General features: G+C 48.3%; 1 protein-coding gene across 4 annotated transcripts in view; it reads right to left on the bottom strand.

Annotated features, from left to right (window-relative positions):
* Positions 1–14,088, bottom strand: part of Pfkfb4 (6-phosphofructo-2-kinase/fructose-2,6-biphosphatase 4) — a 45,701-nt gene that overhangs the window by 4,845 nt on the left and 26,768 nt on the right. For all 4 annotated transcript variants that reach the window (XM_031346362.1, XM_031346364.1, XM_031346361.1 and 1 more), the window contains exon 10: positions 2,305–2,409. In XM_031346362.1, the coding sequence (XP_031202222.1) occupies positions 2,305–2,409 (105 nt within the window). The remainder of the gene's footprint in view (positions 1–2,304; positions 2,410–14,088) is intronic.

Here is a 14,088-nt window from a genome sequence, read left to right as displayed (position 1 = left end):
GGGGGGGGGCAACCTGGGAAGGGGGCCACCTTCTCCAACCAGGGCTAGATCCTGGTAGGACTTCCCAAGAGGCTACTGTCAGGTCTATTCATTTGGACCAGTGGTGCACTCTGGTCTCCAGGCTCGCTCGGTATCCAAAGCAACCTGGCTATTCTTACCCACCTCCCACCCTGAACTTCTCCAGCGCTCCGGCTTCCCTCCCAGCTTCTCTCATGGCTAAGTCCAGCCGGCTACCATGTTCAGCCCACTGCTTTTTCTCTCTCTGCTCTGAACTCTTCCAGATGGCTCTCGCTCAGATCCACAGAAAGAACCATACTTAGGATTGAGGTCATGTACTCAGTTTATCCAGCTACCTCATGCCATTGATGGGGCCCTCTGCAGCCGTCCACTACAGGATTCAGTCACTGGAATGAATCCACTGTAGTGGATTCAGTCACTGGAAGCTGTGACTGGTGGAAAGGCACTACCCTCCTCCAGTCCACAGCACTGAAGCACAGGGAGTGGGCAGAGGGTGGGCGTGGTGGCACAAAGGCCCTAGAACCTCCTAGAGCGTGACGACTGTTGGACCCTGAGGTCCTCAGGAACAACCGTGTGTTTGTCTGCTTGCCTATTCCTTCCTCCACTGTTGTCTTTCAAAATAAATCCCCCCACTGAGCCTGCCCCACACTGTGACTGGCCAGGGGACTGTACTGGCTGGTTTTGCGTGTCAACTTGACACAGGCTGGAGTTATCACAGAGAAAGGAGTTTCAGTTGGGGAAGTGCCTCCATGAGATCCAGCTGTGGGGCATTTTCTCAGTTGGTCATCAAGGGGAGAGGGCCCCTTGTGGGTGGTGCCATCTCTTGGCTGGAAGTCTTGGGTTCTATAAGAGAGCAGGCTGAGCAAGCCAGGGGAAGCAAGCCAGTAAGGAACATCTCTCCATGGCCTCTGCATCAGCTCCTGCTCCCTGACCTGCTTGAGTTCCAGTCCTGACTTCCTTTGGTGATGAACAGCAATGTGGAAGTATAAGCTGAATAAACCCTTTCCTCCCCAATTTGATTCTTGGTCATGATGTTTTGTCCAGGAATAGAAACCCTGACTAAGACAGGGACCAACACCCTGACCTGTGCTGACCTCTAGCAGTTCTGGGGTATTCTTAATTCTTTTTGTAATTAATCCCATAATCAGTTTCTCCCTTCATTCTTGTCTGAGAAGCTGCCTTCTCCGTTTCTCTTTATTATTTTTACGTGTGTGTGGAAGGGTAGATGTTCAGTGATTATATGTGCGCATGCACACACATGTGGAGGCTTTGAGGTCAACCTTTGTCAGGTGCCGTCTACCTTATTTTTTGAGATAAGGTGTCTCACTGGCCTAGAGCTGAGTAGGCCAGGCTGACTGGCCAGCACGCTCCAAGGATCGACCTGCCCCTGCCTCCTCAGTACCGGGATTACAGGTGTGCATGCTACTGTGGGTGGTTTTGCTTTGTTTTTGACCTGGGTTCTAGGGATCGCACTTAGGTCCTGTTTGCAAGGCAAGCAACTGACTGCACTACCTTCCAACCTTGTGCTATTCTTCCTCACCGCCATCTGGAACTGTTCTAAACCTGACTCTGTCTCCTAGCACAGCGTGAGAACTATCCCTGTCGCCCAGAGCTGCATGATGTCACACAGGTGTCTCAAGGCGACATCCCAGGGCACCTCCCTGGAGCAGGAGGAGAGTCCTTAGCCTCAGTGATCCTTACTTTCTGACCAGGGACTCTCTGGGAGGAGGTGACATGAGATCGATTTGCCAAATCTCTCTGGAGAAGGTCTCCATGGATCTGGAAGAAGGTAGGGGCCGGCGGATGGAGCTGTGTGGAGGACAGACTAACCTTATGACAAGGGGAAACATCCAAAGAAAGGTCCAGGGCCAAGACAAGAGTAGAGAGCACCTCAGAGTGAGGCCTAGCCATGTAAGGCCTGAGACTATGGCCACTTAGAGCAGTCTGGGAAATGGCTAACGACTCCCCAAGAAAGGAGTTGGCCTGGGCATCCCGGGAGACAATGAGTTAACTCTGAAGTTCTACAAAAGTCAAACCCAGCAGAGCCAGGGACACTTAGTTCAGGCTCTGCCCTTGCCAGATCTGAACCCTTAGACCCTGTTCTCTGGAGTACTGTTCCCCTACAACCCAAGGAAGAGGTAACACTGGGAGTCAGAGCTGAGAACTGATGGAGCAAAGAAACACACAGCTAGGCTGCCTGCCTCAAGGCCAAGCCTCGACCATAGGCAGCACTGTCACTGTCGGCAGGCAGTAGGTGCTGGCATGAAGATCCTACATCCCACCTACCTCACCCTTCGGGTACCGGTACCGGTACTTGTCCTGATCCCTCAGGGCAAACTCCAGAGGATAGTGATCCTGGATCTCTTCGTAGGTCATTTCCTCACAGACACCCTAGGAAGACACAGCAGTCGTCACAGCACCTGGCTGACAAGGATAACCTTGGGGTGGAGGAGCAGACAGAGACCAGCATTTCCTGGGCCAATGGACCCTCCTACCACAAAGCTGACCCTGTGTGCCAAAGCAGACCCTGTCTGGACTGTAAGTTTGGTAGTAGCCACATTTGTAGGAAGCTATAGGAATAGTTCTTACCTGTCCATCACACATCTACCCAGTGGATGGTATAGGATTTAGCACTAATGTGCATGTTTTCCTAAGTCTTTAAAATCATTTTTTGTTTGTTGGTTTGTTTGTTTGTTTTTGTTTTTTTGAGACAGGGTTTCTCTGTGTAGTCCTGGTTGTCCTGGAACTCACTCTGTAGACCAGGCTGGCCTCAAACTCAGAAATCTGCCTGCCTCTGCCCTCCCCAGTGCTGGGATTAAAGGCCTACACCACTTGCCCAGCTTACAAATTTGTTATTGCTTTTGCTTATTTGTCTGTTAGTTTCCTGTGTGTGTCCATGTGCTCATGACATGGCACAGCTGTGGAGGTCAGAGGGCAACTTACAGAAGTCAGTTGTCTCCTTCCATTGTGTGAACCCCAGGAGTGGAACTCAGGCTGTCAAGCTGGTCAGCAAGTGCCTTTACCCACTGAGCTCTCTTGCTGGCCATTTATTTACTTATTTTTCTGGGTTTTAGGGGTCTGTTTCTTTGTGTTGCTCTGGCTGGTTCTATAGACCAGGTTGGCTTTGAACTCTGCCTCCCCAGTGCTGGGATCAAAGGTGCATGCTATCATGCCTTTGCTGGCCCTTCTCCAGTCCTGTCTGTTATGAAAACATTAAATATGAGTAGAAGCTGCTGTGTAAACTCTATTTAAATAATTCATTCATGGGGCTGGAGAGATGGCTCAGTGGTTAAGAGCACTGACTGCTCTTCAATTCCCAGAAACCACATGGTGGCTTACAACCATCTATAATGGGATCTGATGCCCTCTTCTGGTGTGTCTGAAGACAGCTACAATATACTCATATACATAAAATAAATAAATCTTTGAAAAAAAATTCACTTGTGTCCTAGAGAAAGAAAGCATGCCAGAATGAAAGAGAAACAGAGAAAAAGAAAAGACAGAGACACAACACAAACACAAAACACTTATCTTATACAAGTGTCAAAACAACAAGCCAAGCTGGGCACATTGAGAGGTGGAGTCATGAGTACAAGGCTGGAGGTCACCTTAATCTATGTGAGACCCTGTCACAAAAAACAACATGGGACTGGAAATGGCAGAGGACCTGAATTCAATTCCCTCCACCTATGGCAGGCATCTCACAACTGTGTGTAAATTCTAGAGGATTCAATGTCCTCTTCTGGTCTCTGCAGGCAACACACACACACACACACAGAGAGACACACATACACATACACACACACACACACACACTCTCTCTCTCTCTCTCTCTCTCTCTCTCTCTCTCTCTCTCTCTCTCTCTCTCTCTCTCTCTCTCTGCTGGAAAATACCAAAGTGTTATTTACGCCCCGAGAGGAGCTAAAGAGATTGAACCATCTCATGAACTACTAGCCGAGTTTTCTATACATATTTTGCTGTCAGGAAGTGAAACAGTGTTGTAATAAGTCCCTAAGAATGTGGAAGTGGTTACAGAAGCAGGAAGAATGTTTTAGATTGCCTCCCCTGTTAGTAACAATGTAGATGTTAAAGGGGATTGTGAAAAGGCTTAGAGGGAAGCAGGGGATGGTAAAGAAAGGCTGGATGATGGCACAGTCAGGAAAGTGCTTGCTGACTCATGAAAACCTGAGTTTGGATCCCTAACACTTGTGTAAAAAGCTAAGATGGCAGCAGACATTTGTCACCCTAGAACTGGGGAAGCAGAGTCAGGAGAATCCTGGAGCTCAGATCCTGGGAAAGATCCTATCTTAAAAAGTCAGATGGAGAGTGACTGAAGAACCTATGGCTCATGAACACCCATATGTGCATCTGCACCACATAGGAACGCAGACACAAAATACACAAAAGCCTATTATTAATATCACCATAGGCAGGCTGTTGATGTGAATGTGAGTTTAGCCCATCGCAGCAGCAAACACTTGCAATCTCAATAGTCAGGAGGCTGAGGAGGGCGATCATGAAAGCCCAGGCCAGCCTGAGCGACAGAGCAAGATCCTGCTCCAACAGGAGAAAGGGAAAGAAATGTGGGTGTTGGGGTGTTTCTGTGAACCTCAGAAGGAAGCAAGGTGCTGGTCACAAAAAAAAAAAAGTTAGACAAAAGATGATCATTGTTCTGAAGGGGCAGAGAACTTGGCTCAAGTACATTGCAGTGCTGGGAGCTAGCATCTATAGCGCTCTTCTGGCCTCTGAGGGCACCTGCACATGAACATTGTACACATTCAGACAAGCAGGCATGCAATACACATAAAGAAATATATATAGAACATTGGCTCAGCTGGTAAAGTACTTGCTGGACAGGAGGGCTGGAGTTGAGATCCCAGGAACCCACTTAATGACAGACGGGCAAGGTGCCCTGCCTACAGTCCCAGCACACGAGAGGCAGAGACAGGAGGATCCCTGGAGCACTCTGGCCGGCTAGACCAGGCTAGGGGGCTTTGGATTCAGTGTGAGACTCTGCCTCAAAACCTAAGGTAGACAGTGGCTGAGAAAACACTCAAGCACATGCACCCACACATGTGAACATGCAAACACACATGGATGATGGAGATGCCTGCAGCCCTGAGAGGAAGCAGGGAGCCTGGGACCACAGGCACTCATTGCTCAGAGCATAGTGAAGAGACAGAAAACAGAAAAGAGAAAAATTCAAACCCCTAGAGCTTCAAAGGACTCCCTCTGGAATAAATGCTTCCTGCTACCTCCTGCCTGTCTTTCAGTCGGGAAAGGGCCCGGCCTATCTGCACTTCTGCAGTGGACGGAGATGTGGAATGCATCAGTTCTCATCAGAGCCCAGTGACCTGAGGCTTCAAATCCTTCTGCTGTGCAGAGGCGATTGACAGAGTTGTAGCCTTAGGCTGGGCAAAGGAGGCCAGCAGCACCAGAGTCACACCAGAAGTGTATGGGGGGGGGGGATCACACTGAGGGCTCAAGCCACGAAGCAGTAGTCAGTCTGACTTTCCAAAGCAGAAGTAAAAATCACTTTAAATACAAACAGCAATAGAAAGTATCCATAGAGAAGCTCAGTAAGAAAAGACAGGAACCTCACCACACCCTCAAGCGAGTCAATCAGGGGCACGAGGAGATGGTCAGTGAGTGTTTGCTGCACAGGAAGGAAGGCCTGAGTTCCAGTCCTCAGGACTAACGTAAAAAGCAAGGCAAGGCTACATACTCTTGTAACCCAGGCTGTGGGGTGGCAACTAGAGGGCCACTGAGGCTTGCTGGCTGCCCACGTACTTAGTCAAATACCATCTCAAGGGAAGAAGGCAGAGAGCGATGGAGTAGGCCACCCAACTTCCTCTTCTAGCTTCTGGGCACACCCATGTGCACACATATATGCATCCACCACACATAAACACACACCACCACCCCACACATCACACGATACATACACTACACACAGTATACACATACACCCTGACACGGAGCCCCCCCTCAAAACACACCCCCCACACACCCATACACACATCTCTCACATACACAGATTCCAAATGAACACCCACCTAATCCCTCCCCCGCAACACACACACACACACACACACACACACACACACACACACACACATATACACACACATCTCCCATACTGAGAAGAAAGATTCAAAAACAAAACAAATGTCAGGCAGTGCTGGCACACAGCTTTAATCTTGCACTTAGGAGGCAGAGACAGGCAGATCTCTGTAAACTCCAGGCCACCTGGTCTATGTATGCCATAGAGAGTTCCAAGCCAGCTAGGGCTACATAGAGAGGCAAACAGAAACAAAACCAAAAACAAACAACAACAACGAACTCTTGAAGTTAGGTAAGGAAAATGCTGGGCAGTCTCACAGATTACTGGGTTCCAGGATGGGAAAAGTATTGCAGAAAATATATTTCAGGAAACAGAAAACAGGTAAAAAAAAAAATTTTTTTTTTTTTTTTTTTTTTTTTTTTTTTTTTTTTTTTGGTTTTTCGAGACAGGGTTTCTCTGTGTATTCCTGGCTGTCCTGGAACTCACTCTGTAGACCAGGCTGGCCTCAAACTCAGAAATCTGCCTGCCTCTGCCTCCCAAGTGCTGGGATTAAAGGCGTGTGCCACCACCGCCTGGTGGTAAAATATTTTTAAGACCCAGATATATGTCTATAAACCCAGCCTACAAGTTCTAAGTCAGCCAAAGCTACATAGCAAGTTACGAAACCTCAAATCAAAAATCTCATGTTTCCACTCTGGAAAGACTCTTATGACAACTCCAGACCTACTCGGATAACCAAATATAATAGCACTGCTTAAGTCAGTTGGTTAGCTACTTGAATTCAACCTGAAAAATAGATTCTCACGGTCCATGGAATTCAATATATTGTTCCTAGGAAACATTAGGTAAGAGTGTGTGTGTATGTGTGTGTGAGTGTGTGTGTGTGTGTGTGTGTGTGTGTGTGTGTGGTGGTAGGGTGTGACAACAAGTGGAGGGAAGACTTTTTGAAGTTATAAATTACAAATTCAGGCTGGGGAGATGGCTCTGACTGCTCTTACAGAGGTCCTGAGCTCAATTCCTAGTAACTACATGGTGGCTCACAACCATCCCTAATGGGATCTGATGCCCTCTTCTAGCATGCAGGCATACATGCAGAGCACTGTATATACAAAATACCTAAAGAAAAAAGAAAAAATTATAAGAATTCTCTGCTCTGCCCTAAGTGGGAGAGCAGCAAATCCAGGGCTAACCTGGGCTACATAATGAACTCAATGTTGTTCTGTTCTGTGTTATTAGAGGGCTAGAGATTGCTGCAAACGACAGCAGCAAAAAGCAACAAAAATATCAAATGACATCCAAGCCGGGTGGGGGTGGCGCACGCCTGTAATCCCAGTACTTGGGAGGCAGAGGCAGGCAGATTTCTGAGGCCAGCCTGGTCTACAGTGAGTTCTAGGACAGCCAGGGCTACACAGAGAGATCCTGTCTCAAAAAACAAACAAACAAACAAAAACCACACACACAAATTTTCATCTAAAACAAAAACAAAAACACCCAACCCATTCCCATTCCATCCTTCAGGGAAGAGGAAGGTAAATAAAATAGCTTCAGGAAGTCCCTGAAACCGACCAGATTCTCTAGGCCTCTTCCTGCTAAAGTAAACAAAGCAGCAAAGACTCAAACAAGCCAAGCTGCAAACAAGACTCTCAGACAAGCAGAGATGAAGTGTCTCAGACTCGACCAGCGGCCCAGGAGAAACAGAAACCAGCTGAGCTGCTTAGAAGAGGCAGAGAAGAGCCAAGCTCACTTCTCAGTGTGTTCCAGATTGCCCAAGTTTTGTCAGTTGTCACCACGCTGGTGATGGAGCTGCCTTTGAGTCATTTCTGCTCCTGTAGGCAACCCCAATAAAACTCATGGTTCATCAAGCTGGGCTTTGGGGGTATCTACACTTTGGTCACTTGAGGGCTCCATATCTGGGGGTGAATAGGTGTGTGTGTGTGTATGCGTGTGTGTGTGCGTGCGTGTGGTGTGTGTGTGTGTGTGTGTGTGTGTGTGTGTGTGTGTGTAGTGTCTTCCCAGGAAAAGTCTTGTCATGCAGCAGTGACTGGTAAGCAAGATAAATCATGACCACATCCATATAAAGACAAACCGTAATCAAATGCTGAAAACCACAATCAGTGAGAATTCTGAAAGCATTCAGAGAAGGGAGGAGCAACGGAGCATGGCAAGCTTCTCAAACACGCAACCAAGGCACCAAAACAGCAATATAACAGGCCTATTATTATTATTATTATTATTATTATTATTATTATTGATAAGGTTGTTATTTAAGATAGGGCTTCTCTGTGTGTAGCCCTGGTTGGCCTGGAACTCAGTCTGTAGACCAGGTTGGCCTTGAACTCACAGAGATCTGCCTGCCTCTGCCTCCTGAGTCTACATAGAGAATTCCAGGACAGTCTAGGCTACAAAGAGAAACCCTGTCTTAGGGGCGGGATGGAGGAGATATGTCCAGCGGGGCTGTCTCATCTGCACCTCTAGATTCCTCTTCCCTTCCTTAGCACTCTCACTGCAGGTAGCTGACCACTCCAGACTGTACCTACAAGGCCATGAGGGATGAAGCCACAGGAAGGGACATGAACTGGTCACTCCAGGATGTGACTTCACTGGGGCCATCCCATCTCACAGGCTGGCCTTTCTTCCTTCTCTCCTCTGGACAGTGACAACAAGGGTCACGGTCCTAATGTTGGGGAATCATCCCCACACTATATGCTTCATGACTTCCATATCATCTGTCCACTTCTGCGTGAGCAGTCCCTTTATACCCCTCTGGATTGCTGTCACTGTGAAGAGGGACCAGGTGTCAGCCTAACTCCGTGGTTCTGGTTTGCTTCTTCGATATTTTCCCTCCTCTCTTCTGCCCCTTTCCTCTTACTTTGAATTCCAGAGGCAACAAGACTGAACATCTTCCTGACAAGCTAATAACTGCCGCAGAACAGTCAGTTTTGCGAACAGACCATCCCACAGGGAGATCATTTGCAGCCAGCAACCCATGCTGGTGAGGTGCACCCTGCAGCTGCATAATTTATCTCTTGAGAACCAGGCTGCTCCTCTCCAGTGCTTCTCCTGAATCTCTGGCAGAACTAGAGAGGAGGTAGTGACCAGACCCCTGCTGACCAACCAAGACTTCCTGCCTCAGCAACTGCACAAATCCCAAACCCTTCCCTTTTTTGCTTCCCCTTTATACAAAATCTCGGCATTCCTCTCGGTCCCTTGCAGATGGACTTAGGGGTCAGAGGACCTGTACCTGCCCATCTCTACAGCCTCACGCTGACTGCATCTCCTCTCTGCCTCTCGCCTTATCTCTAAATGCCATATTGAAGTGGGTCAGGAAACTCACTCTGCTGAGACTCCTAGAGCCATGGCCTTTGCCCTAAAACTCCACCAACAAGTAGAAACAAGAATTGGTTTCTCTTTATGGCCACAGATTCATATTACAAAGTTTTCTTTTTAGTCCAGGGTGGGTCTCAGGTAGCCCAAGATGGCCTCGAGCTGTAGCCAATGGTGACCTTGAACTTACACTCTTCTTGTACAGAGGTTAAAGGCACAAGCCACCAGGGCTGGTTTATGAACTTCTAGGAAGTGCACCCAGGGCTCTGCCCACAAGCTATAAGACTCGCATTATTTTATATTTAAAAAAAAAATTGGGCTAGAGAGATGGCTCAGTGGTTAAGAGCACTGACTGCTCTTCCAGAAGTCCTGAGTTCAATTCCCAGCAACCACATGGTGGCTCACAACCATCTGTAATGGGATCCGATGCCCTCTTCTGGTGTGTCTGAAGACAGCTACAGTGTACTCATATACATAAAATAAAAATAAATCTTAAAAGAAAAATCAAAATACACACAGCAAACAGTAAAATATAGAGAGCAAAAAGGAAATTTGAGAAAAATAATCATGATTACAGTCTAAGACCACTCAACTATTTATGATGACCAAGTTCACAAACAAACAAGAAAAACCCTAAGGATGCAGAGAATTTAAAGGATATAATTACAGAAGCTGAAATTGATATGTTATACATACGAACTTTTCTTATGAAAAGTTCAGCCACACAGAAAATGAAGAGGCAACAGTAAGCTAGCACCGGGCCAGTACCTCGTAGCTATGAACACTGACCCGGAGCTAGCACCGGGCCAGTACCTCGTAGCTATGAACAGTGACCCGGAGCTAGCACCGGGCCGGTACCTCGTAGCTCTGAACAGTGACCCGGAGCTAGCACCGGGCCAGTACCTCGTAGCTATGAACACTGACCCGGAGCTAGCACCGGGCCGGTGCCTCGTAGCTATGAACAGTGACCCGGAGCTAGCACCGGGCCGGTGCCTCGTAGCTCTGAACACTGACCCGGAGCTAGCACCGGTCCGGTGCCTCGTAGCTCTGAACACTGACCCGGAGCTAGCACCGGGCCGGTGCCTCGTAGCTATGAACAGTGACCCGGAGCTAGCACCGGGCCGGTACCTCGTAGCTATGAACAGTGACCCGGAGCTAGCCGGGCCGGTACCTCGTAGCTCTGAACAGTGACCCGGAGCTAGCACCGGGCCGGTACCTCGTAGCTCTGAACAGTGACCCGGAGCTAGCACCCGGCCGGTACCGCGTAGCTCTGAACAGTGACCCGGAGCTAGCACCGGGCCGGTGCCTCGTAGCTATGAACAGTGACCCAGAGCTAGCACCGGGCCGGTACCTCGTAGCTATGAACAGTGACCCGGAGCTAGCACCGGGCCGGTACCTCGTAGCTATGAACAGTAACCAGGAGCAAATGTGCTGCACCTGAAGTTGCAACTGCTTGCTTCCCACTGCCTCCACAACTGGACGGTGTGGGGAAACAGTGCCTGACTTGGGGAGGGAGAGAGGAACAGAAAGTGAGAACAGGGACATAGTCAGAGCGTAATGGCAGCGTCCCGAAGTCTGGTGTCCCTCAGGCCTTCTCCTGACGTCCTTACATGCGAGAGGTTCTTATTGACTTTGAAGAAATAAATTGCCAAATTCTAAGAGGTCCACGTGGCAAGGAACTACAGCTGGCCCTGCATGTACAGCCTGTAGGAGCTCAGATCCTGGCGAATGGCAGCTAGGTCAGCAGGCGCACTCCTGTAGCCGTAAGGAGATGAACCCTGATAACAAGCATGGGCTCGAAGGAGACTCCAAGCCTCAGAAGAGACAGACTTCCTGGCTGATGTGTAATTGCACACTGATAAACTGGGCAGAGGGCCCAGCCACACCCAGCCAGGCTCTGAACCTCAGCAGCAGTGAGGTCATTAATCTGGGCTGTCGGAGGGACTCAGTGGGGGGGAGGGTGCTTTGGAAGGCTTCCCTCAGGCCTCCATGGACAGGTAAGTCACACGGGTGGCAGACACTCACACAGGCACATCGGTGCACATGAATGTAAACAAAAACTCTTAAAAATGAAAAAAAAAAAAATACAGAGCCCTAGCCATCCCTCATCTCAGAAAAGATGGGTGACCCACTGAACTCCTATTCTAGTATCAGATGGGAAACCCACTGAACTCCTATTCTAGTATCAGAAAGCAGGCATCTGCGCTCTGCCTGTGCAGATTCAGGACACACCACCCCGGTCTCTCATGCTCTCCATCCTTTTCTTTCCCACACACCAGCGAGACCCAGCAGCATTTGTCCTTCTGTGCCCGCCTATCTCACCTAACTTAATATCCCCAGGATCATTCAAGTTGCTGCAAAGAACAGAATTTCTGGTTTTATTCTGATTTAAACAAAACAACTATGAAAAAAAACTTATAAGACAATTAGTACACTGTGAACATGGACTAGATAGCTAATGACCCTCACTTTCTCTTCTTTTAATTTTAATTAATTAATTTTTCAGATAGGTCTCACAGTATAGCTTTAGCTGGCCTAGAACCTCTGCCTCCTGGGTGCTGGGATTAAAGGCACGCGCCACCACATTTATGTATTTTATGTGTTTTGCCTATTTGTATGTCTATATGAGAACGTCGGATCCCCTGGAACTGGAGTTACAGACAGTTGTGAGCTGCCACATGAGTGATGGGAATTGAACCCATGTCCCCTGGAAGAGCAGCCAGTGCTCCTGACTGATGAGCCATCTCTCTAACCCCCACTTTTATTTTTTACAGAGGGTCTCACTGTGTAGCCCAGGCTAGCCTGGAACTTACTGGATCCACCTACATCTGTCTCCAGAGTGCTAAGATTAAGGGCATGCACTACCACCTGGGATGCCATTCTTTACTGTCAGAGATAAATTCTGTATAATAACCTTTAAAAACAAGCCAGGGATGGGATCAGCCCAATGTGGTCACCACCCTGGAGGACAGAAGCCTGAGAGATAGGGCTTTTCAATTAACAAAACAAGGACAACCATCTGCCCATCCTGTGTCCCACCAGAAAAGATACAAGAAACACAAGGCCAAAGGTTGGCAATTAGGGCCAGGTCATCCTCATCACAAAGACTAGGGACTCAGAAACTTCAAGAGGTAAACCAAAAACTACTAGATATGGTCCCGGGGCTGGTGGGGCACAGCTGGGCATCACCAGGTTCACACCAAGAACCCCAGTGACACTGCGGTGACATTCCAATGATCAGTTTGGGCCCTGGCCTCAATCCCCACCCTGAAGCCACCGTGGCCCTCTGACTACAGCCTCCTTCTGTGCCTTGACTTCCAGGTTTCTCTTCCACCTTGGTGGAGGCCATCTAAAGCCAGGATCCTATGGGACCCTTCAACACTGGGGCTCCCCAGGGTTTGAGCTTTGGCCTGGCTTCCCCATCTGCCACTGCACCCATTCAACAGGCTCCAGAACCTCGCCTGTGCAGGCTGCCCAAGTTTGTTCTCCTTAGAGATCAGGCTGTACCTGGGCATCCACTCCTCAACACCTACCAGGAGTTTCCCCTTACTCAGCACATGTTTACTGAGCAGCTACCATGTGGTGAACCAGACGGGCACAGTTCCTGTCCTCAGGTGACTCATTTCCCCTGCCCAGAGCTCAGCCCAGGGACTGGAACCCTGGTGCTATCCTGAACGCTACTGTCCTTTTGTCTCCATGTATCTCCACCAGGATCCTGGTCCTCAGAACCTGGTCCTACTTCCTGGAAGAGGATGATAGATAAGTAATGAAATGGACAGATCCACCTATCCCTTCCTCTCCCACTGGCACTGACCAGGTTCCAGCTTTCATTACCTCACCGTGAGCTCCTGTTTCTCTCCTACAGTCCATCCCTCCTATCACCCAACAAAGTTGTTCAATGTGGCATAGGGTAATTGATTATTCTGAGATCCATTAAAGACTTCTGCTTCTGGCACTGAAAACCAGCTTGCTTCAATCAACAATGCAGTAGACAGTGAGTCTACGACTAGCCAAAGGTTACCTACCACTAGATGCCCAACAAAGCAAGCGCAGTTCTCTGGTATTCCCAACTCTTGCTGAAAATGTACTGGGTAGGCATTGGATCCAGAACATATTAATGCCCCCTGTAACTCAGCAATAAAAAGTCGATAATCCAATTTGAGGAGATACAAAGAAAAAGACCACAAATAAGATTCTAAGAAAAAGCTGGGTGGTTGTCCATGCCCATGATCCTCGCTCTCAGAAGGCCGAGACAGGAAGAGGTCCACACTCCAAGGACAGTGGAGCTGTGTATAATGAATTCCAAGCTAGACTGGGCCACAGAGGGACAGCTATGCTCCCAAAACAAACATAAGATGATTGACAGATAGACAGACAGACAGACAGACAGACAGACAGACAGATAGATCCAATGACTAATAAACAGAGTGAAAACTTCTATAACTAAACCAACATGATACTGATATGTAAACAGATATGCCTGTCAGACATGAATGTAATATAAAAAGAAAATAGATCCACAGGAAAAATATGGACAGATGTTTACATTAATTAGCTGATGAAAGATAAGATATTGAAATTTTTGTCATAGCATCAAATTAAACTTTGTTGGCCCAGAGAGTGTACCTGTGGGACCAGGGACATGGCACAGCTGGCAGAGAGTATACCTGTGGGACCAGGGA

This window comes from Mastomys coucha, unplaced genomic scaffold, assembly GCF_008632895.1.
Source record: "Mastomys coucha isolate ucsf_1 unplaced genomic scaffold, UCSF_Mcou_1 pScaffold23, whole genome shotgun sequence".
Taxonomy (NCBI): domain Eukaryota; kingdom Metazoa; phylum Chordata; class Mammalia; order Rodentia; family Muridae; genus Mastomys; species Mastomys coucha.
The sequence above is the reverse complement of the archived record's forward strand: the minus strand, read 5'-3'. Positions and strand labels throughout refer to the sequence as shown.